At 45.1% G+C, this 24,683-nt stretch overlaps 1 protein-coding gene across 3 annotated transcripts in view; it reads left to right on the top strand.

Annotated features, from left to right (window-relative positions):
- NFATC1 (nuclear factor of activated T cells 1) overlaps nucleotides 1–24,683 on the top strand; it is a 112,325-nt gene that overhangs the window by 39,873 nt on the left and 47,769 nt on the right. For all 3 annotated transcript variants that reach the window (XM_075142847.1, XM_075142848.1, XM_075142849.1), the window contains exons 4-8: nucleotides 1,387–1,589; nucleotides 4,711–4,883; nucleotides 7,289–7,429; nucleotides 23,190–23,245; nucleotides 24,526–24,658. In XM_075142847.1, coding sequence (XP_074998948.1) covers nucleotides 1,387–1,589; nucleotides 4,711–4,883; nucleotides 7,289–7,429; nucleotides 23,190–23,245; nucleotides 24,526–24,658 — 706 coding nt within the window. The remainder of the gene's footprint in view (nucleotides 1–1,386; nucleotides 1,590–4,710; nucleotides 4,884–7,288; nucleotides 7,430–23,189; nucleotides 23,246–24,525; nucleotides 24,659–24,683) is intronic.

The following is a 24,683-nucleotide window of genomic DNA, read 5'->3' on the forward strand; positions in this document are numbered from 1 at the left end:
TTATGCATGTGGGAGGTGTTGGTGTTGTGGGAAGGCTTCGTGCCTGTGTTTGTACTCACCAGAATTTTGCAGTGCTCAAGGAGCAAAAGTGACTCAAGATCTTTGTTCTTGATAGCATTCCTGCTGTCAGATGGTAAAATACCCTGGAGTGATAGGTCTTATGTTATTGTGAAGCCACAAAACACTTTTTAAGATTTAAGGAGAGTGAAAGCAAGCAAAACACAAATATCAACAACATTTGATACGGGTTTCACCACTTGCTTTCAGCTTTATTTAGCTTTGGACTTGCATGCACCGTAAATTAAAAATGTTGCTCCTTATCAAATTATGATCAGTGGTCTAATTTTGATCTATCAGATTTAGTGATGGTGCAGTGATGGTGGATAACTCGTGCCCAAACGCACCTGAACCATTCGCAGAGGAAACTAAACCTACAACAAAGCGAGCAGGTTTGCTCTGCGATGGCACATCTCCTGGGCAGCCCACCTTGCCTGTGCTCCTCTCTCCTATAGTTGCTGCGTCCTCCCTTCCCTTGGGACGGGGCTTCGCAGCTAACTACTGCAAGATAACTATTTTTGTGAGACTCATTTCCCAGCATCAGGCGGCAGTGTTAAGCGGTGGCTGGAGCTGTCCCCAGACAGCTCCACCCGTGGTCTCCTTTGCACCAGCGTGAACCCGGAGTAGCTTCTTCAGGAGATGGTGGGATGAGGTCAGACTCTGCTCCTGCTCCATCCCCAGCCTGTGGCAGAAATAACTCTTGTTGTCATCAGAGCAGTCACTGTGACATGGATGAGGTTCAAGTCAGGCCCAGTAGCTTCAATGAGATTTTTGTGCGATTATAACAAGAATTTGACACACATGGTGAGCTACTAGTCGTGTATATGTGATCTGTCTCCACGCTGTCCCAGGAGGTATTTACCAGCATAAAAATCAGTTAATGAGGGGATGTGTCCCAAGAAGCAGCCTGCTGCTGCACGAGGGATGACCCGGGAAGCTCAGGGATGGATGAGCTGTGTCCTTTCCACTTGCAAACTCCGTCGCTTTTGCCACCCTCGGTACTGGGAGGGAAGATTGACTTCATTGTGGTTTTTTGCTGAACGCCGCGGCAGAATTTATGCAAAGTTTTCTGTGGACGTAGCAGGAGTGCTCAAAAGCTCACCCCATCTAAAGTGCCTCAGGTCCTTTAGGATAATGAGACATTTTCTGAGTACACCTTTTTATTGTACCAATATTACGTTACAGGAAAAATGGAAGGGGGGAACTTAACACATAGCACCTGTCACAAGTTCTCTCCTTGAATTAGGCTCTCCTGCTTATAAAAATTTAATTGATTCCTAGCAGTTTATGTGCATGGTGCTCAGCGGGCGTTTTCTGTTCTCTTGCCAGCTACATGGTTACTTAGAAAGCGAGCCGCTCACGCTACAGCTGTTCATTGGGACTGCAGACGACCGCCTGCTGCGACCCCATGCTTTCTACCAGGTTCATCGAATCACCGGGAAGACCGTTTCCACCACCAGCCATGAAACAATACTTTCCAACACCAAAGTCCTGGAAATTCCACTTCTTCCAGAGAACAACATGAGAGCAATGTAAGACCCAGGCACCGTATCTGACTCCTAGCAGTTTCCTCCTGGTCGCCCCACTTGATTTCTTCTGTGTTGTGGGGGTTTTTTTGTACACAATTTTCCTTCTCCTATCTTCTTTTTTTAAAGTTCTCTCTATAATAGTAGGTTTTCACAACTTTGCCGGGACAAAATGCCCTTAATCAGCTTAACAACAAAATTACCTTCACAAATATTTATGACAACTGATTGCTTTCATTCTAGAGTTTCAGCCAATGTGCTTATTTGTCGTTTAAAATAAGTATCTCAGTTACCAAGCTGTAAATATCTCCTACCTCAGCTCCTGCATTTAGTTTCTAAATATGACACCTCTTGCTCCTATACGCACTAGCGCAAGGAACGGGGCCTACTAAAATTTATCTTTGGATGTCAAAGGAAACTCTTAAGAGAGCATTTCCAAGTACCCTAGTGTTTTTTTGAGACGAAGAAAACCACTCTTATTTCTTACGTAATAAAAATCAGCATTTTTCATGGCATTTGTTTAGAAGCAAAGCTTCTAGAACTAAGAGGAGGAGTAAAGGTGATACAACTTACAGATTGGAGTTACTTAAACTGGGATAAGTTTAGTCCTATGCAGAAAAGCAGGCATGGATGTCTAAGGATCTCTGAATTAGTAGGAGTCTGAGTGATAATTAAGTGCCCAGTAGGTCCATTACATACAGGTAAATTTCATTATAGGATTATATGTAAAGGGTCAAATATTCCTCTGTGTATGTGACATACATGAGACCCTCCACATTATTTAATCCCGTCCTCTCTGCCCCTCCTCATTCAAATGATCCTAGCCCTTATCTGAGTTGTCTCCCCCCTCATTCAAATGATCCTAACCCTTATCTGAAGTGTCTGCCTTGGGAGGAATTTGTGTGTGCTTGTGTGCATGTACATCTCTCGGTGTGTGTATAAATGTGAATGTATTCGTATTTGTATATAGATGCACGCACCTTTCTGTGTATGTATAGGGAGATGGAAAGATAAGTAGGTAGATAAAGAGAAAGCAAGCAAGAAATCCTGGCCCCACCAAACCAAATACCACGGGAAAATCCCAGGGAGCCTACTAAAATCACAATTTCACTCCTTGTTATTCATACAGTTTTCCGTGCCTTAATGGAGTGAAAAATGGTATCAGACACCTGAAGTCCTTCTGCATGTAGCGGTTATTAGAAGCTGGTTTGCAGTGTCATGTACAACATGCCCCAGAGTGCCTCATGTAAATAGAAGAGCTAGAATGTGTTCAGCTGCATTGCCAGCCGGGCTCAGGGTGATCACTCGAGACCTGAGGACCCTCTGTCAGTGCATTGTGTTAAAAGTCATGACAAGCCTGCAAAATTATTGGCCCCATTTGCTGTCGTTGTAAGCTGGCATGACTCCATTGAAGTTATGGAAATTTCACTAATTTGTACCCACACAATATTTATTTGGCCCTTTAGTTATCCAGTTTGAATAACATTTTTGGCCATCTAGGGACATATTACCGTTTCAATCATCTTTCTCCCTAGAATAAAGATAGTTACATAGTTTGGGAGTCAAGCTGAATATTTTCGTGACGTGCGTGCCAGGTCGTAGTAGAGCTCTCTCAAGAACCACAAACAATGCTTTGGCCTTACACGTCAGTAGTCTAAAACCTCATGTAGCACTAACAATGAATTGAAATTTGGAGCCAAGAGCTTTTCTCGTACATACTTGGTGTATTCAGGCCTTGATTCAGTGAAACACTGACGCTCATCTGCACATTTAAACTTTTGCACATTTAGCTACTCCTATTGACTTCAGATTTTAATGTCCAGGACTTTACAAGCCTGAATTTAAATGCTTTTTCTCCTCTGAACTTTATTGGCTCCGAACTAATTCTCATTAAGTACTTTTTATTTATTTTAGAAGTGTAGCTATAGGAGAGAGAATATTGAGAAGCGCACTGTTTCTTCCGTATCTCACGGATCTTTGCGTAGAATTTTGACATATATTTCATAATTATTATGGCTTCACCTGCTAATATGCATTGTTGAGAAGCTTTAATACTTTCATTAGTTTCTTTGATCGTATCAGCAAGGGCCTTTTCGTTATTCTGAAATCCATACTTTAGAAAAAATGTAGATCAAAACTGTGCTGCCATAGTTCTTGTTTGCAGTTTGCTTCAGAACAGAGCTTCAAAGGTCTGGAGGGGGAATTAAACTCTTTGAATGCAAAATAAAATTAAACTATGCATATTCAGTGTAATAAAATGCATGCCAGAGACCAGTACCAGAAGAAATTGCCATGTAGGCTTTGTAGTTGTGGCCAAAGCAGAGGTATTTTTGCAGTGGGTTTTTGAGTGTGTGTGTTTATGTATCTTTTGTTCTGGGAACTTCCTCTATTGAAATTTGCTTTGACAAAAATCCTGACTTGTAAACTCATCCAGGAGAAAACCAAAGTTTAAAAAAAGGAGAGAGAGGTCAGAAACAGCAATAGTTCTATCTGACAAAAAACATGTTTTTCCCTAACGTGGAGGGAGGACTCTGAGTTTAGGTTTTTTCATGCAGAGCTTCAGCTCAACACTCAGCTTGGGAATATTTCCAACTCATTCAAATACAAACACATTGACCTCAGGGAGGGCTGTGCTCATTAATAAGCATTTTCAGGACTTTGCCCTAGAATAAAAATCATGTCAGATTTTTCTCCAAGGTAGCTGTAACAAGTGAAATCGTAAGTAACCTTGCTTTCTAGGTTAGTAATACTTCGTGCACTACCATCTCATCCCATTGACTTTCGCTATTTCTTTGGGCTTTGGTTAATCTGTAAGCGCCATCTTTACAGGATGTGTTGGAGAGGAAGGATCTTTTACATTTTCTTCCTCTGGGAACTGAAGTAACATCCTAAATTTGTGTGCTCAACAGCAGCTAGTACCTGTTACTACAGATAGCCCCAAATTAGCTACTTGTGAATGCAAGTACTAAGCTTAACAAAGTCTGCCATGTTCAGCCTCGTCATTGGGTCGTGTCTGACTCAGATTTTTCAGAAGGGTGTACAGGAGAGAGGGAAGATATTGCACGCTCGTGTCTTCCTGAAGTCTGCTTGAAATTAATTGAATTGCTCTGTGTTTCCTTTTGGATAGCATTGACTGTGCTGGGATATTAAAGCTCCGAAACTCTGACATTGAGCTGCGCAAGGGAGAGACGGACATCGGTCGGAAGAACACGCGCGTGCGGCTGGTCTTCAGGGTTCATATCCCGCAGGCCAACGGCAGGACCCTCTCCTTGCAAGTAGCCTCCAACCCCATCGAGTGCTGTAAGTAGCAGCAAACATCCTTCTCTTGCTGGGTATTGTGCCACCCCACATGCAGTCTTTGTCCACCGACATGCTATACATTGGTTTTGCTTTACCTGTCTAGTCGGTGAACCTTAATCTGCTTTCCAAAAGCACAGAGTTTATACGGAAGACAAAATACTGTGTCTTAGGGAAAAAAGTGTAGCTTTGTGCATTGATTTCTATGGGAAAGAAAGCACTTAAAACAAAAGTAGAGTGCACTTAAACAGTAGACCTGGGAGTGACAAGGCTTTTTTTTTTGGTGACTCCCTATCATATAGGTAACTGCTGTAGGAGTTTTGGAAGACAGCTATCGTGTCCTATTCATTCTCTGTATCCCCATCATAAAGCAAAAACCAGCAAACAAAACTCCAACCCCTTTGAGCAGTATACTAGCGCTGACGCTGGCACAAGCTGCCTGCAGCTTCAGAAAACCTCCAGAAACCAGGTTTCCGCACTGGGGTCTCTTTGATTGAACAGACTGCTTTTTATCAGATACACTGGGGCACCTCCAAAGACACCTATCTCATTCTTGCTCTCTAAGCCTCGTCAGCCTCCCACACACAAACCAAAACCGGTTTGCTTCGTGTAGCTTTAACACTCAGCATAAGTGGTGGAAATTGAATTTCAGTCTAACTCCCATTGCTAATTTGGTTGGCTGGATGGACCAATACAGTTTTTTAAGGTTCTGTTGGATTCCACAAAGTGGATCTTTCTGATGCTGACAGGGTAGGGAGTAACTTAATGTCTGGCGGGTAAGTGGGGGGTGAGCTGCGGGTGTGGGGAGCAGAGGAGATGGGGAGGAAGGCTTGACCATCCCTAGCCCTGTGCATGCTGGAGGGTCGTGTCCGTGCTTGTCCCTGCGTCATTGCCAGGCTGGAGTCCCACATAACGTGTCTGGCAGGTTCGGGAGCGTGTCAACTTTTGATCTCTTGCAGGCATGGTGCTTTTTCAGGGATCATTAATAGAGAGGCTGCAGGAAAGAGCATCCCTGCATTCCTCTTGCAAAAGCAGTGGCATTGGTGACAGACTTGTCAGACCAGCGACAGTACTCCATCCTTTCACTTAGGGTAGCACCACTGCCGCTCTGGTAGTCCAGTCTGCAAGAGAGGCAGAAGTTGTAGAAAAGGGTAGTGCTGTTAGACCAACAGTGATAGCTTCTTTCCTTCACGGTCATTCATTTAAATAAACAAATGAGCATTGGCAGTGGGAAGGGAGTCACATTAAGGTAAGCCTATGTTATTTATGAAGAATGTCAGAGCCTCCTTACCTATAGCAGGTAGAGTGGCACAAAGCCCTGTCTTCTGTCCGGGATATGTATGAGATGAACAATTTGCCCTTTGTTTCTTATTCGAGGGCAAGTTCTAGGCTAACAGGCAAAGCAAAAAATGTGAGGAGTCATGGTTTCATCCTGCTTCTGTTGAAGTTGATGAAAGCTTTTAAATTGCTATATAGAAGGATAAGGCACAATTTCAATACATCCTGAACTGGTCTGTGCAAAGGTGCCAAGCTCAGGAAGCCACTAAATATGAAGCTGATTGGATTTGTATCAGTGAACTGCAGTTTTGAGGGCTGTGTAACGAGCAAAAGCATCGTATGTGCCTCCTGAAAGGAGCGGAAAACAGGAGAAAAAATAAGTGCTAGTGTTATTTCCAGTGCAGAATGTGGAATAAGCTGGTGCCAAAAACTTCATGCATCTCTTAGTGCATGTGACACCAGGAGGAACCATGTAATCTGGATAAAATGTCACATCATCCCTTGAAGCACAGCCACGCTTGCTCCGTGTCCCAGTTAGGGGGGGTAAAATACGTGCCACGAGAATACCTGATTCTGTTTGCATGGATCCACTTGTGCTTTGGCACTCAGGTGCTGGTGGAAATACACTCCCTAAACTGGGAACTTCTGCTGGATCGCGAGGCCCATGGCTGCTGCTGCTGCTGCAAGACAGTTAGCAGAATTGACAATACAGTGTTTAGTGACTGAAACACATTTTGGTCATCCTGTCATGTGTGCCTTGTAAATGTACAGCATATATGTTATAGATAACATAAGAAAAAATTATTTTAAATAAATGAATTTCAATAAAAATACCCTTTTTGATACAGTACACATCAAGCTGAGTTTTAAAACAGCGTGTTCTTTGTGAGCCTTTTGAATCTGTACTGCTATGTTTGATAACCCTATTGTTCACAATCAAGCTGCTTGAAAACCAACCATGTTTCCTGCAAACCTTCTGACCTTTCTTTGTTTCTGTATCAAACTCAGCTTGGCTTATAAGGGTAAGCATTAAGTTACTTACTAATGCGCTATTTGCTTTTATTTGTGTGTGTGTGTGTGTGTTTGCGGTTGGTTTTGGTTTTTTTTTTATCTTCTTTATAACTCTCTAGCTCAGAGATCTGCCCAAGAACTGCCTCTGGTGGAGAAGCAAAGCACTGACAGCTTTCCTGTTATTGGAGGGAAAAAAATGATATTGACTGGCCATAACTTTCTGCAAGACTCCAAAGTCATCTTTGTGGAGAAAGCACCAGGTATGTCTTTTCAATCTAGACTCCGGTCTGCCTTTTTTCCCCTGTTTTAAAATCTCTGCCAAATGATGAAAGCATAAATATGGCAATGACATTTTCTTCTGCATGTAATATGTTTTCCATGTCACTGGGCAAAGCTGTGAAAGTGATCTGAGCCATGCCTAATACTGAGGTTTCACACTATGGCAGGTGTAGTTACAGGTAGACAATAGCGACATTGAAAGTCAAAGTTGGGCATTTGTTTTTGTAGCAAACGACGACTGTACCGGCTGGGACCTGTGAAGGGTGTTCGAAACCTCAGGTGGCATGTCCCCGTAAAACCTGCAAGGTGGTGCATCTTGCTAAAGCTTTCTGTAATTTGTGGAAGAGGCGAGTGGTGTTGCTGGCGATGTGTATGTGCACCTGTGTCTGCTGTGGCGGTCGAGAGCGGCGGCATTTACAGTCTGCTGGCTGAGGAGGACTTGCAGCGCACGTGCATTCATTCGAAGGAGATATTTCTGGTTTACCTTGAGGGCTGGGGAGGGACTGCCGCCGGCTCCCTCCTTGCACGGCGTGGCTCCTGCAGTGCATTGGTGGTGGGACTGGTCCTCCCAGGGAAGGGTCCCCGGCCAGGCTGAAGCAGGGCAAGCGGCATGGGGTGGGAGCTGGGGCTGGAGCAGGAGGTGTCTGGAGGAGCTGTGGGATGTCTGCAGGAGCGGTGGGTCGCAGGGTGACAACGCGATGCCCCCGCGGGAAAAGGCGGTGGGAGCGGAGCTGTGAGTCAAAATCAGGCTCTGAAACGAGATCGTTAAGGGTAGTTTTGAGTCTTGTTTTGGAAAGGGTTTCCGTGGTGCTGGCACAAGCTACGGATTCCTCAGCTGCCGGCTGAACCCCCCCCGAACTTTAAACCGTCTTGGGCGCTGCCCAGGCCGCCAGCGCGGGCTTTGACGCTGCGCCCGTTTAACCCTCCACGTCCTCCAGGTTCCGGCGCCATTCCCCTGCCCGCGGCCGCTGCGGCTGGCGGGGCGAGCAGGGGAGGCTCTGGAGGCGAAGACATCCGAGTAGGCGCGAGCTCAGCGGGCTCAGGGGAAGAGCAGAAGACTTCCCTGAAGTTCCCCGGCAGAGTCATGCCGGGGTGAGGTTTAAGTCACCAAAGGCTCTTGGGGGAGAGCCAGTCAGCGCCGTTCCTGTGACCCCCAAGCGCCGCCCCACACGTGGTCGGGCTGTGGCCGTGAAATGAGCAGAACACCCTTCTTGCTTCTTAAGAAAGTTTAAAAAAAAAGGAAAAAGGGTGGTATCGCAGTTAAAAAAAAACGTAACTCTGCTCTTTGTATAGCGTGAGGGGAGGGAAGAACGTGACTGTCTGCTTCGTATTTAAACTTCCTTTGCTGCACAGAAGTGGGTTAGTGTGACATGTCAGGGGCAAAGTCCTCGATCTGTCTCATTACAGGAAGGAAACCACATTAAAAGGTGCTTTCCTTCGTACTTATTTTCTCTCCTCTTCCTTTATTGAGTTGGAAAAATTTTGAAGTATCGCGTCCCAAAGGATTATGATGGTGATGCTACTCGCCCACCAGCAGCGTGGATTTGGACGCTGTCTCCCTTAGCATTAAGAACAGCAAAAGCAAGATGTTCACTGTATAGCCTTAAATTACAAAAATGCAAAACGGGGCCAGCCTTGTACTTCTTAACTAGACAGATACCTCCCTCGAGCAAAAGGAGTTTGAGACTGCACAAAGACAGCATATAGATAGAAAACAATTTTTATAAGCGACATTTTTTAAACCTTGTGAGAGATGGAGGAGTGTATTGCTGCACACTGGGTGTGCTGATGAGGAAGAAAATGATCAAAAGGCCTTGCCTGTCACCCTGAAAAACTCCTGGAGTAAATCCTTGGGTGGATGGCTTGGCAGGATGGACCAGCGCAGGAGTGTCTCTTCTACGTGAAGGCACCACCGGAGATCCCCCTGCACTCTTCCCCCTGGCATGGAGTGGGGGGCAACGCTACAGGAGTCAGTCAGTAAGCTGCTATCATTGAAGAGTAATCAAGATCATTAAGTCAGTATTGAAAGACCTGATCCGCAACTGGTTTTAGTAGTCTCACGGTAGGTTTGTTGCGGTTGCAGGGCAGTACTGGAGGTACACTGCAGGGGCCGAGCCTTTAAAGCCGAGAGTGTTCAGCATCTCAAGGAGCTGCAATCGTGTCACTAGGAATGGCACACAAAAAGCAAAGTTGCCAGCTGATCTGGGCTGAGCAATTTCTAGGACTTCTCTGATGAGTTGTGCACTACGTTGCCTAACAGCTCGATGCATTGGAAACAAACAAGTGCGATGCATCGTTGTCTCAGTGGCAAACTGCTCCGGCTCAATTTTTGAGCAGAGTCACTGTATTTAATGTCAAATGAACAAGCATTACCAGCCTTCACTTTTGAAAATCAGCACTTGGTGTTTCTTTCCCTTTCAGCTCTTGCACGTCTATGAAAGTAGGTCAAGAGAGGGAACACCAGCATAGTTTCTCTTTCTCTTAGAAAGCTGGTTATGAACTTTTGTGATTAGCTGGAGACATTCATTAGTTTTGCTGCTCTTACCGCTTTTGTTTTTGAATTCGAAATGTTAATCACGTTCCTCGTGGGTAGCAGCCAAACGCGGCTATTACAAAGTAATAGATCACAGGAACCATTGCGCTCATGAAGAGAACGTATCTTTTATATAAAATTTAAATATTATACTGCATGAGCTTATGTCTTCAGTCCTCTCTTGGGCAGAGTCCCCAAGCCAGGAGGCAGTCTCCAGGAGCTCGTCTCATTCATGCTAGTCTGCATACTTAATTGGTTAATGCAAAGAGTTTGAGAACACTTTTTGTTTGTCTTTTTTTTCCGCCCCCCCCTTCTGTCTGAATAATTTCTTTAAGTCTGCCTAGTGCATTGTGGTCCGCTGAATGTTTTTCCAAGCATGAGTCCCAAGCTCTCCGTCTTCAGGGCTAGCCCTCAGCTGTTGTAGTCTCTGGAGGAATGGCATTATCCTGGCCTCCTTGCGTGGGGAGTCTGTCTGAGCAGTGACTCATACAAGAGGGAATCCCTGAAGAATGATCAAATCAATCCTTCAGCCGGGGAGGCAGTGGCTTGGTGCTTGCAGCTTAACCCCTTCCTGGCTGCTTTTTAGCTGAGAAGCATATGAAACAGAGCAAAATATACTTTGCAGCCCTGCGACTTTGCATCTCGGAGAGGAGGAACGCGGCAGCCGAGGGATGAGGGCGCACTGAAAGGACTGTGGGAGGAGCGCTCTGAGGACCTCCTCTGAAAGGAGAAACCCCTCACGGTGTGGTCCAGCGCTGAGGCAGAAGGCACCCCTTTGGATAAATAATGAGTCTTTTCAGAAGTGGACTAAAATTTGCTCAAGCCTTTTTACAGTACCGTAAAAAAGTTCTCATGTGTTGAAATGAGTCCTTATTTTACGGAATTTTGGTCAACGTTTTTATTGCTTACACATCAGACCATATTTTCCAGTGATAAACGATGGTATAAAACGACCGTCCGAGAAGCCTAGTGGTAGTAAAAATGTGAATGCTGAGAGATTCATTCTTTTAAATTCAGAATTTCCTTAGACTGGGGAGGGGGAGTCCCACAATGACTTCATCTCTTACAAATTACACTAACAATTGTTTTTCTTATCTTCTTTCACTTTCTGTCTCTCTTTGTAGTCATGCTTTTCTCTTCCTGAGTTTCAAAAGGGTCTCGTGCATCTGCGTGTCATGGTTGTTGGGTGCTAGGTTTAGGACGTCCAGTACCAATCTGTTTTTCTACTTTCTAAAATATAAGAAAGTCTGCAACTTCTTACCAGCAAGGGCCCTTGATGTCTGTATGCTGGTATTCGCTGTGGAGGCAAGGTGTGCATTTTAATTACAAAAGCGGATGAAATGAAGTTGATGTTTGTTAGCTATGGGAGGAGGTGTTTGGCTAGGAGGGACAAAATGTTTCCTATCTAACACATGAATCTGCAAGAGCATGGATCGTGATCTGGGATTATAATAAAAAATACTGATTTATTTACTTACCTTTTTAGAACTTGTTATTTCATTTCTAAATTATAAATGTACCAGGCAACAAAAATCTTGAGGGAAGTTCAAAAATGCAGAGGTGTTTGGAGAATGTTTTAAGGAATATATATCTGTCAGCGACCTTTTTTTGGTAACAACTTTCGCAAACACTGTGTATTTGTTTTCAAAGCTAGGTTTTTGAAGGTGATATGAGTTACTGAGCACAAAGCAGCACAAAAGCCTAGCAGAAATGACCAGACTGCTGGCTCCTAGTATATCAGATTATGATTAGTGATCTATAAAACTGAGTGCGGTGGAAAAATCCTAGTTTCTCTTCACTGAGTTCACAAAATGTTTCCTGTCACTGACAAGTGAAAGCTCACTGGTGAGACACAAAGCCAATATCCCAAGCACAAAGCACAGGAAAGTTATGGGTATGTCTTCCTGGCATGCTCTAGGACATTGTAGAGTTGCCCAAGATATTTTGGGATTTAGAAAGAGTCTCGCACTAAGATCTGAAAGAGTTAATCTACCCCGAAAGTTGCTCCTTGCTCAAAAATTGCTCCTTACTCCTGTAGCTAGAATGATTTTGGCACTGGAACTAGCTCAAGTATTTCTGGACTTCACGGATTTGGCTAAGTCTAGACATACCTAAGAGATCAGGTTAAGCTGACTGAAATCTTCATTATTAGCAAGTTGTGATCTATGGGAAGAAATGGATATTTGGTGTATTATTATTAATTATCATTCAGTTGAGTTTCCACTAGTTAAGTTAGCACTCCAAACCCATTTCTTTGGTTTTGTGCTTAGTGACCAGGGCTCAAGGCAAGAGTTTTAAAGAGTGAAAAGGCAGAAATGTAACACCCAACTTCTCTACAGGATTAATTTCTCAAATAACGCTGACTTTGAAATTCTGATTCTGGACTGTTAATGTTGAGGGCCATTTTGTCCTGGTCAGATGCCTGCATTTGAGCTTCCTTCTGACAAATGCCCCTCCCTGAAGATGCATCACTGTCTTTGATGGACGTTAATAGAGTTCACAATTTGTAACGCTGTATCTCTGAGTAACTCCAGGCTTACAGACTTCAATGGTTTTGAACATGTTGTTAATTACTCAGCCTTCAAATCAACAGTGATCCTAGCACCTACACACTCTGTAACCTAACTACATAATATCCTCAGCTATTGTGCCCGAAGCCTTTGAAACTCAAGTTCCTGAAAGACAGAGAAATAAACAGCACCTAAGCAACATTTCCTCCAGGGGTTTTTCTCTTTCTGAATATTTTCAATCAATTAAAGAGTTTTTCAGTTTTAGTTCCTGCTTCAAACTGTTCATTCTGCTGTTGTTTTTATTTTGTTAAATGGATTTTTCTGTCAAAACTGTTCCTCTTCCCTGCTGGAACAGGTTTTGCTCTTAGAACATGAAGGCGCTGACGTGGCATGGTAATAGTTATACTAGAGCAGATGAAAGATAGCTGGGTGAAATCACCAAATTTTTTGGTCTATATGCCAAAGGAAATCACGCTTTTCTGTAAGTATTTCAGATGGGAAAACATACAGTTTGCCTCCCGTTAGACGTGTGGTCAGGCTTGGTCAGCCGAATGTTTGCACAAAGTAAATGCGGTATGGAAAAGAAGGAAGCTGGATGAATTTAAGTGTCCACTCAAGCATTTCACAGGTTTTTTGTTCCTCTCAAATTTCACTGTCTCTGGCAAAGATTAGAATCAATCAGTTGCTGCTTTAAGGTACAAATGTCAGTCTGAGAAATTCAGTTCTGTTTCCCATATGTTGTGTGAGCAAAAGTTACCTTGCTGTATGGCAGGTAACTCAAGTGCAGTATTTTAGCTTCAGGAGACTTATAAAAAGTTCTGGAAGATGATATGTTGACGAAACATTTGAGTGGCATGTGAATGGAACGGATGCATTGGGGAAGCATGTGGGCTTTTTGCTTTGACTCAGCTACACTTTGGAGCTCAGGGTTTGGAGTCTTGTTTTGACATGATGTGATGTGATGGGGAGACGGGTGACCTGAGTCTTGGCAGAGCTCCATTTGGTAAAAGATCTTACATTCTCAGAGATCTTTCCATTGCTCTTTCCATTGCCAGTAGCAGTCACAGTTTGGGGGGCAACTGGCCAAAAAGGGGTCACGTTTCACACTGGTAATCATACTGTAGCTCACATAATAAATAAGCAAGTGGCAAAACTCCCTTTCCCCCCTCTAGTCAGATGGACAGATACTACATAATTTTGTCTTTATCTGTCTGTTTATCCAAGTTCAGGACACACGTTCCAGTTGGCAGTGAGCGGTTGCACGCTGACTCATGCGCAGTGAGGTTAAAAATTCTGGAAACTAGATAAACTGGAAACTTCAAAGGCATACAAGTTGGGAGCATGGAGTTCATGTGAAGGTCACTTGAACCTATTTCCTAGAGATGTATTGATAGCTGAAGGGGTTTCTGGCCACTGCCCAGAAATAGATATCCTTGGGCAAATAGTGTCATCAAATGGTGGAGTCATTTGATGGTGGAACCCTTTCACGCGCATGCAGGAGCAGTGATGTAGCTTGTAGGAAATGTCAGCACGTTTCAGTTTTTCCTGGCTGTTTAGTCTAGGGAATGGCAAAGACAGAACGGGACAGCAGCCATACGCGTGAGATGGTATCAGCGGCACCAAGCCTCATCCAGGGTGTTGCTCTCACAGTGAAGAACGAGATCAATCAATCACAGATACTTACTGTGGACAACAGAGAAATAAGGAATAACCATATGGTCTCCAGTTAAAAGTCACTTGTCTGAGTAATCCTGTAAATTTTTAATTATTACAGAAACAGTGACTGAATGCTTGAAGTTTATTCTTTCATGTCTTTGCCAGACTAAGTGGCTTCAAGCAGCTGTATCTGTGCAATCAAAGCTTTGTCTCTGAACTTTTATAACTAGCACAAGATTTCAGATAGTTTTTACTGTAACTGTTCCAGTAGGACCCTCTGTCCAAACACACAGGAATTCACAGCCCTTACCAGAAAGCTGAGAGTGTAATGAAGCAATCAGTGCCTAAAGACAGTAGAGGAAAGGAGTGTGGTGGGTTGACCTTTGCTGGCTGCCAGGTACCCACCAAGCTGCTCTCACACTCCCCCTCCTCAACAGGACAGGGGGGAGAAAGTAAGATGAAAAAGCTCATGGGTCAAGATAAAGACAGGGAGATTGCTTACCAGTTACTGTCACAGGCAAAACAGACTCCACTTGGGAAAAATAATTTATTGCCAATTAAAAATAGAGTACGATAGTGAGACACAAAGTCAAAACTAAAAAACACCTTTAGCCCTTTTTCCCTGCCCAAGCTCAACTTCACTCCTTCATTCCCGACTTCTACCTCCTCCCCCCGAGTGGCACAGAGGGACGGGGAATGGGGGCTGCGGTCAGTCCTTAACAGCTCCTCTCTGCCGCTCCTTCCTCCCCACGCTGTTCCCCTGCTCCAGCGTGGCTCCCTCCCACGGGAGACAGTCCTTCATGAACTGCTCCAGTGTGAGTCCTCTCCATGAGGTTCAGTCCTTCAGGAACAGACTGCTCCAGCGTAGGTCCCCCACAACCGCAGTTCCTGCCAGAAAACCTACTTCTGAGCAGGCTCCTCTTCACAGGCTGCAGCTCCTGACAGGAGCCTGCTCCAGGAGCGTGGGCTCTGCCCAGGCTGCAGGGTGGGTATCTGCTCTGGTGTGGCTGTCTCCATGGGCTGCAGAGGGACAACCTGCTTCACCGTGGTCTTCTCCATGGGCTGTAGGAGAATCTCTGCTCAGGCGCCTGGAGCGCCTCCTCCCCCTCCTTCTTCACTGACTTTGGTGTCTGCAGGGTTGTGTCTCTCACATATTCTCACTCCTCTCTCTCACACGCTGCGCAGCGTTTTTTACCCCTTCTTAAATACGTTGTTAGAGAGGCGCCACCAGCTTTGCTGATGGGCTCAGCTTTGGCCAGCGACGGGACCATCTTGGAGCTGGCTGGAGCTGGCTCTGTCCTTCATGAGGGCAGCTTCTGGCATCTTCTCACAGAGGCCACCCCTGCAGTGCCACTGCTACCAAAACCTCGCCGCATAAACCAATACAAGGGGATACCTTCAAAGTACTTAGTTTTTGGAGGGATTATCTGCATCTTTTGGAAAAGCGCAACTCCTTGTCTCCTCTTACTTCCCTGACATCATTAAGAATTGGTTCATGTCTCAGGTGGGCATCACAGGAAAAGTGGGGAGAGCTGAGGGAAGAGGACCATGTTCCTTTTAGGTCTGTTGAGGAAATAAGATTACACCTTCAAGAGCAATGTGGAAGAAAGTGCAATGATATTTAAGAGAGGAATAGAGAGATAAGACATTTCCAAGGTGTCCCTTGTTGCAGGGACGCTGATGTCAAGGCAGGTAATCAGAGGAGAGGAGGAGGGACCTCTAAGATTGAGCCTGACCTTCTTGGACAAGAGAAACAAGAAAAGGGACATGAGGGGGACAGTGAGATGGAAAAAATAAAAATGCCATTCAAAAGTTTACTGTTTAGACTCTGCTAAAAAGTCATGAGGGTTTTCCATAGTGGCAGGATGAGGAGTTGTGGCCATATAGATAAACTGAAGAATTTGTGTCTTAAAAAATAATCAAGAAGGAAGAATTGAAAGCATTTGGATCAAACTTACATCTTGAGTTTGAGATGAGAAAGAAGTAGGAGTAGCTATAGTACAGGTGGTGGTGTTGGCATCAAGCACAGAAGCAGCAGAGGAAAAGAATTGTTCATGGAAGGAAAATTTGGAACTTGGTTTAAACTGGCTGTGAGGTTTGTTACTCCAGTAGTCTCTGAGAAAATATGAGACAGATTAGACTGAAGAAGATGGACCAGGAATATATTACTCAGTTTCAGCTGCGAAGTCACAGGTTCAACCTACTAGAGGCTCCCAGAGGAAAGTAAAATTGTGAAGACAAGGAGATGACACAAATGTAACCAAAGACAGAGTGAAGTATTGTCATGACTGCTGGTGGGTGGCTGTGCTGGGTGTGCTTGGTTCAACCTGCCTGCTCTAGAGGGATTTTGCAGGGATGTCAAGCTGCAGTTTTACTTGGAAGTTGAGTGTCTTAGACCTGGAATTACTGAGACTTATTAAATAAAACCCTCAGACCAATGGTAATTTGAATAGGGGGAGGTGCCAGAGAGCACAAATTGCATAACCAGCATCCATTCTGCTGAAAATAGGATCTGGCAGGTCATTCCAATGGTTTTGGCTCAAAATGAACCCCGATCAGTCAGTTGTCAGCACAGTGCCTCCTTTTAATTACCTGGACTAAAATTACAGTTCATTTGCAAACACTTGAACTCAGAATAATTAAGTCTGTTAGACATACTGTGGTAAAAGCAGCTAAAAAGGCTCACCGTTTAGGCAAAGTGAGTCCCTCAGCTTTTGGCTTGGCCACCTGAGCTACCAGATGCTCACCTTCCAGAGAGGAAGCGCATGTCTGGCACAGATGCCAAAGTACTGTAAGATACAGTTAGTACTGGATTTTTATCACCTGGTTGCTGCATGACTTTTTTATTGTTAATTTAAGGTAAAAAAGAGAGAAAAAGTAACTTGAGAGCATCATATGCATGATAGACACACGTAAGTCTACATAATATTCAGCTCAATACTGCAGAAGTGTATAGCTGAAGGAATGGACAAAATCCGTATGCTGCAAAAATGCTTATGAGGAGAGACAAGCAAATATAGCAGCTTTGATGTGGAAATGCAAATAGGTCAGTTATGCGTGAACCACACTGCACATGGATTGATGCATGCTGTAAGACATGCCGGGGACAAGGAGCAAAGCTATGGGGTAAGTCTCTGTAGCAGGACAGTAGGCTGTGAGGAGGGCAGAGAGGAACAGCTGGGGTCTTCCTGGCAAGGAAGAAGGAAATAAAGGACGTGAAGATCAGTCCAGCCGTGTGGTCACATAGCAAAAGTAGTGGAAGAGCAAAGGGGAGATCAAGGTGGCTGGAGAGGCAGACGGGGACGAGGTGCCAGGCAGCAGGCAGGCCATGGCACCAGTGAGAGCAACGGCAGGAGGTGGACCTGCTCTGCAGGTGGCTCGGGGCACACACACGACTGGGAGGCCTCTTCTTCCTCACAGAGTCCTAAGAGATGACGGATCTCAGGAAGGTGAAGCGCCACTGAGGTGGTTGAAAGAAAGGTCCGGGCTGCTTACATTGCAGATACTTAGTCCCCGCTCCCTCTGCATTCGTGAATGTTTTCTTGCTCTCTTCCTGCCCCATCTTCCCTGTACATCCCATGGCAGACTGCTTGGCTGGTGTTGGTTCATCCTTATAGCCTGTCCCTTGTAAATGTCTTTAAAACGTACACCAGTGTGTAAACACGGGCATAGACTCCCACCCACAGATTATTGGGCTTGCTGGTGTCCAGCTGGGGAAATGTTGTGCACAGCAAGACACCTGCAAGACCAGCCTAGAAAAGCTCCTTGTGGCATCCCCAGATGCTTGGAGGAGAGCACTCCCCACGCCAGTCCTGGGCTCACATCATCCCAATCCAATGCATGTCCGCCGGCGGGTGAGATGGTGCCAGTGGGTCATGCCCAGGACTGGCGTGGGGAGTGCTCTCCAAGCAACGGAGCCGCCTCTTTGCCTCTCTCATTGCCAGCCCAGGCGCACACCTGGCCAACCTGCCCTGCGCCTGGAAGCTGATAGCATCTCTGCACAAAACTGGATGACTCTTCAGTCCGAATGACAAGACTTTGCCTAAGTCTTCATCCTCTTCTCTGGCTGGAAACCCATCCTTTCCTTCCAGAGCTGTTCACAGATCAGTCATCGCAGCGCTGTGAGTGTACTTGCCAGAGAAAAGGGGTTGGGGTGCAAACTGAAAACTTGCAAATCCTTCACTCCTAAGGGATTTGCATATGCATTAACAGGGCGAAATAGGAAGGTAGACAACCCTTGCAGAGCACCTCAAAATTACGCTGTATAATCATTCTGCATTGCATCTGTGCCCTGCCTGTTGTGGACATGTTAAAGTAATCTGGGGTGTAATATAGGCATTATTGTTTAGGGTAATCTCACAACACATTAATCAAGTAGTGGGTTCCTTTGGGACGGCAGAGCTAGTTTCACCATCTTACTTGCAACATATGAATGTAAATACAGATTTACAGTCCAGCCAGTGCAGTCAAACTCTGTTGAGCTCAGGCTGGAAGAGTATAAAATGTACACTGCATACAGGCAGTGAAACCCTAGATAATGTCTTCTATTCTCATATCTCAAGTGAACATAGGACTACTAAAGAATATAGACTGTTTTAACCTCCTGTAGTAAAGTGAAATCACTTAAATATATCTGAACGCTCCCATTATGCCCATTTCATAGAGGCAGGGTTTAAGTGGTTGCCAGATGTTATACCCTCCTGAGTTTCCAGGCTTGGGGTTTTTTTGGTACTGTGTATTCTTTCCCCTTTCTGCCATCCATCAGTCTGTAATGAAAGTTACACCGGTGGTTTGACTGTTGTGAGCTTGTGAATGAACCCCTGGCACTACGCTTGCAGTTCCCTGGGGTATGAAGGTAAACCCAGCCCTGGAAACCCTGGGGGATCTGTCCTGATGGGCAGCGAGGAGGGGAAGGTGGTAGAAAAATTTCTTTGGAAAGTCTTTACAGCTCTTTGTGTTGCTCTTCCATGAAGAAAATCCACATGTTGTGGTCTGCTAGGCTTTATGTGTGAATAACTGATGCCGCTAGATTTACACAAGTACTTTTTAGCGCTGCTTCTGTGTTAAAACAGGCCTCTACAGTGCCTTTTTATGTGGAAATCTTGTAGCTGGGTGTGGTGGGGAAGCCGTTCAGTGACTCATACTGCAGGGAATTCCCTGATGAATTAGAGTATTTTTACTTCTGGACTTGTGCGCAGTTTCCTTTAACGCCGGAGCGAGCGGCTGATAAGAGCAGACTACAAAGGCCCATTCACTGTTCAGCTGCCGCATGTTAAAACGGAGTATTTATGTTTTGCAAAGCTGAAAATCCACCCCATGTAACGTGGTAGGTTCACGGTATTTTCGTCATTAGCAATCCCAGGTGCTCTGAGTGTCGCAGCACCGAAAAAAAAAAGGCTGAAGCGGCTGGTGGCGAAGTGCACCCGAAGCAGGGATGGCTATAAATAACAGCCATCGGCCTGTAAATGTCAGGCTTCCTGGCAAAACCCGGTGTCTTCAGCTGGCGGCAGCGCTGATGGCCACCTGTCAGTGCAGCACCGAGCCCGGCCGCAGTCGGAGAGCCCGTGCGAAACTGGGGGTTTCTCACTCCCCTGGCACTGCCAACGCCTGCGCTGCCTCTTTGGAGGAGGAGGGATTCGAAGGTCCTTCTTCCAGCCCTTGGCACGCGTCCCCAGGTGAAGCCTTGGCTTTGTCGGGTCGACTGCTGCTGCTGCTGGCAGCGGGGGAGCGGGGCACTCCACCGGGGACTCTGCAGGGCTTTTGCCCTGCGGTTCTGTGCACGGATGTTTTGTTTTTATTTCGCTTTTGTGAAAAAACCCACAAAATAAAACAAATCCAGTATAATACCTTGACGCAACTTTTTAGCTATATAAAAAGATGTCTTTCTGTTCAAAATATTGCACTATAAATCTTAAAAACGCCAAAACAAAGTCAGGCATTTGGTTTGGAGAAGACACTTCGTATTACTCGGTAAAAGTAAATAGCGAAATGAAAGGGAATGAAATGAGACCTTTGGAAAAGCCGTTTTCTCCCTTCTCCCTTTTCCTCCCTGCCTCCTCCTCTCCTTCCTCTTCTGCCTCCGTCTCCCCCCCTCCCCGTATAACAACTGCCCATTTGGGTACGGTAATTCCAGAGAGTAAACTTTAACGGGAATGCCTGAAATGTGTCTGCTTCAGCTTTGTGTTATGTCTGTAATTTGAATTATTTGCATTTTGGAAAGGTATAAATTGCTCTGGTGTACTTTGGTTGGCCGGCGGCCAGGAGGGAGTTGCCTCGGGCCCCGAACCAGGCGGGCTGCTGCAGATGTGGCAGGCGTACAATGGAAACTTTTGTGGTCGAGCAGCCCTCGCTCCTCCAGCACACGCTGACGGGAGGCGGCATCCCGCCTGCTCCCAGGGTCCCCGGCGTATGGGCACTGGGGGCAAAACCGTTTTCTCCGGTGCAGGGAGATTGTCATGATGCTTCAGGCTCCCACAAACTGTTCCGGAGCCATTATTCCTTTCTCCTTTTTTTTTTTTTTTTTTTTTTTTAATTTCAACTGAACTGTGTAAACCTGCAAAACATGTTTACTGTAAGAGGTTGACGTAGTGGTCTAAGGTTTCCCTCCTGGAGCTGGTCCCAGTCCGTGGGCGTTGAGATTTCCCTCTTGGTTCACCAGACGTAATATGAGGAATTGTCTTTTTTTTTTTTTTTTTTTTTTTTTTTGTCTCTGCTTCATAACAACTTTTCCTCCCTGTGTTTTTGTTAAATGAAATGTCACTAGCTGTTAATGAGTTGTCTATTCCCTACTTCTTCCCTCTCTTCCCCTTCCCCTCCGTTGCTGAGCTGCGACGGTCTGGACAGTCTCAAGGGAATTTCTTGGAGCGAAACCCGTATTGTTCTTATTAGCTTCCAAAGACGAGCCACGGCTCTGGATTTTTATTTTCCTAATAGTTTAGATTACAGCATTTAAAATATTTCTGAACAAGCTCTCTTTGTCATCATAAAAATTTCAAAAGCGCATAAAGGCAGTGCTGCGTGAAGTAATTGAAAGATTAGCTAGAGATGGAGTCATTTTGAATTTTACTGAAGTATCGGCAGGAAATAAAAAACAGAAACCTGAATCAGATCATTCGTCTTGCAAAGCAGAAATTAAACATAGCAAAAAACCTGAACTTCTGGTAATCCGTTTACAAAGGCAAATTGAACACATGTTAACTACTAGTCTGGACGTCTGTAGATTTAAAAAAAACACCATCAAACCCCTTACAAAGCAGAAGTTCCTAGACTTTGCAAAATGTGTGATAGTGTCGGTGTTGTGTTACTTTTACAACTGATTGAATTAATTGGGGCGGGAGGGGGGGAAGGGAAGGCTACAGGGGCTCTATAGGGAGAGGGCGGGAGATAAAGGAGGCTGCTCCCAGACAAGGGATGTGTCCTGGCTTGCCGAATTTTGGTCAGCTTTTTTTTACTGACAGCTCGGGGGAAGCATCTGTTGGATAAATTGTGAAGTGATCGCCAGTCCTCCCGAGAAGTCTGCTTCAATTCTGGCGCTCTCAAAAGGCATCGTTAAGCAGGCTCGAGCACGGTCTGGCTGCTCCTTCTCTCCCGGCAGCCGAACGTGGCAGTACCAATTAAAGGGATTCCTTTTCCAGCGTCACAATTTAAAATGTAGGAAGAAACTAAGGGTAGATCTGCTAATTGTTTCCTACAGAAAGACCTGCCAAATCCACTGTGCTATTTGTGCTGCAGCTTTCACGTTGCGCTTCTTTCCATACATTAAAAAGAAAGGGGTTTTGGACATTAAAACAATCGCCAGGGCTAGTCCCTCAGCAGCATTCCTTTCACAGTAGGACAGCTGTACACAAAAATATTATTTACAGACATTTGTAATAAATCAGGCCGTTCTAAATGCGTCACCTCCATCCTGGCCACGAAAGCGAAGAGAGAAGAAAAAGTGCATTCACTCTTTTACCTTGCCGAGAGCTGTTTTTCTAAGGCAGGCCCACGTCTATGTGATGAAGTTCAAAATAGCTAATATTTGCATTTGCATGTCCCGATGCTGCAATAAATATACAAAAGAGATGACATAAAGTCTTATTTTCCCTTTCATTCCAGTGACATCTGACAATGGTGGGACTCATGAAGCTGCATGTGTCCCCGCTGCCCAACTTAGACAGCGGTCTGCCTGTGGCCTTTCGTACACGTTTGTGTTTTTCTAGGCCTGCAGAATGGAAACCTTACGTTTTGTATTATTTTTCTAATTTCTTTGCTGTTGAGTTTTGAAGCCGCAAGGAAGAAAAAAAAAACCCGTTATTAACCAGTGACTTCTGTATCAGTGAGGCGCAGGAAAAATGACCAGACAAAACCAATTTCTTCCAAAAGATGGGTCCCCAGAAAAAGTGATAGCTGTGGCTTAAATCTATGTTTGCTTGAAAACAGAAATGCAGTAAATTAGGGGGACCCAACACACCACTAGAAGCAGCTCCAGAAAACTGTGGGTGGGACCACCGTAGCTGAGCTAAACCAACTCTAAAATGGAGTGAAAAGCTATGTTTCCCAGCCGATGGCCTTGCCGTTTGATCCAAGCAGCAGAATTATGACAAGTCAGGCTAGGAGTATATTAAAATTAAATACTGCATGGCTGAGGAGCTTCCTTAATACTACTTTTTTGTTTTGTTTTGTTTAATATTAATGTTGAATATGACTTACTAGGCCTCATAGGTAGCAGTACTTTTGTCTGAAAGTTTGGGAAACCAAGGTGTAGAACAGTTGCATATTTTGTCCAAACCGGTGGCAGAATAAACTCGCGATGGCTTTCCCCCATCGCAGTATCATGCGCTCCGGATTGTGGTTCCCCACTTCAAAAAAGCTAAGTGGACTCCCGCCGCGGGTTACCCAGATGGGCTCCTGGTTGGGCAGTGCTTGGCCAATGCATTTTGAGAGCTGGTTTTCATATATGCAGTGCCCCTTCAAAGAGATTTTTTTGCAAAAGTCATTCTTTTGTAGGCTTGGGAGAGGAAAAAAGGACGGAACTAGATATCTCTTTCTTTTGTCTTTTAGATGGTCACCATGTGTGGGAAATGGAAGCCAAAACCGACAAAGAAATGTGCAAGCCAGTAAGTCTGCCTTAAATATTTTAACATCAAGATGAAAAATATATATTGCCTTCTCCAGCACTGTTACTAAAGAGGGATTTCCAAGGCTTTGGCACTGTGTCTCCCCACTGAAACAGAACAAGTACTTAGGCCTCCCCTCCTGGAAATCTTTCTTTAATGGGAGCGTGGGGTAAAAAGCCGTTGTTGGAAGCTATCCCAAAAGTAGGAGAGACCATTTGGAAAAAATTTTTTCATTGTCCGGGATGGGCCAGCCCTGTCTGCTCATCTTCTGTCTTGCTGGGTCAGTTCTTCCCTCTGCTCCCAAAGCAATTTCTGATAATTTTCCTTGGCTTTCGTCTACCGTCGGCAGAAGAAATGTGAGTCCCCTCACAGGAGATCAGCCCCACAGTTGGAGATGTGTGACTCCCTCAGCCATGACTATAAGTGGGAAATATGGCCACTATTCCACCCCTGCAGGAATATGCAACAGTTTGTTAGCTGCAAACCTGCTGGAGACATGCAGGCAAACAATTTAAAGACCTCAGCTGAATGCAGGCCAAATGCTAAGACGAGTGTTCCCTTTTATTCTTTCAGAAAGTGCCAAGGGAGGTTTTGATGGTCATAGCAGATTTCATTGTGCATTTGTGTAAGCTGATGCCCTAGCAGCTAAGTCGTTCCTTAGCCCCGTGCTGGAGCATTTGGTTTCTGACAGTGGAAGATCATCTACACACTCTCCAGCCTTTCTTCCTGTAGCACTAGATGTTCTTGCAAGATCTCCCATCCACAGAAACTAGCAAGCTTAAAACTTCAGGAGTTGTTATATGAAAAAACATTTCACTGTGGAAAATGGAAATATTTGAACAATCATATGCCTGTCCTAATTCTCCTTTCAAAGGAAGTCATGTTGGGGTGAGATGCACTGGCGATGACGTGCCAGCCGAGTGGTTGTGCTTTCTCCTGCTGAGTTAGAGACCACGATTTGATTGTGGTCCCAGATTCTTGTTAGAGGCAGGAGGGATAGAGCCTTGTCCATACGCGGTATCATATTTGCTGTCCAAAGGGAGGAGGTGAAGGCTAGTGATTTTCTAAAGGCCTGAGCCATGCTAAAATACTATTTCCCTATTTCTGGACTCCTTGGCATGGAGGACACTGGGGGTGGTGGGAGGCCATGCCTGTCCACAAAGCCTATCAGTTCCCCTGCAGAGTGTGTGTTCCTCCTTGTGAGCCCGGGCATCTCTCTCTCGGGATACAGCTCGACTGCCTTAGTCGTGCCTTGACTTTCTGATTTATTGCTTTTACAGAATTCGTTGGTGGTTGAGATACCACCTTTCCGCAATCAGAGAATTACCAGCCCTGTGCAGGTCAACTTCTATGTTTGCAACGGAAAGAGAAAGAGAAGCCAGTACCAGCTTTTCACCTATCTTCCTGCTAATGGTAACAAAATATATTCCTTATCTCT

Source organism: Calonectris borealis, chromosome 2, assembly GCF_964195595.1.
Source record: "Calonectris borealis chromosome 2, bCalBor7.hap1.2, whole genome shotgun sequence".
In the NCBI taxonomy this organism is placed as follows: domain Eukaryota; kingdom Metazoa; phylum Chordata; class Aves; order Procellariiformes; family Procellariidae; genus Calonectris; species Calonectris borealis.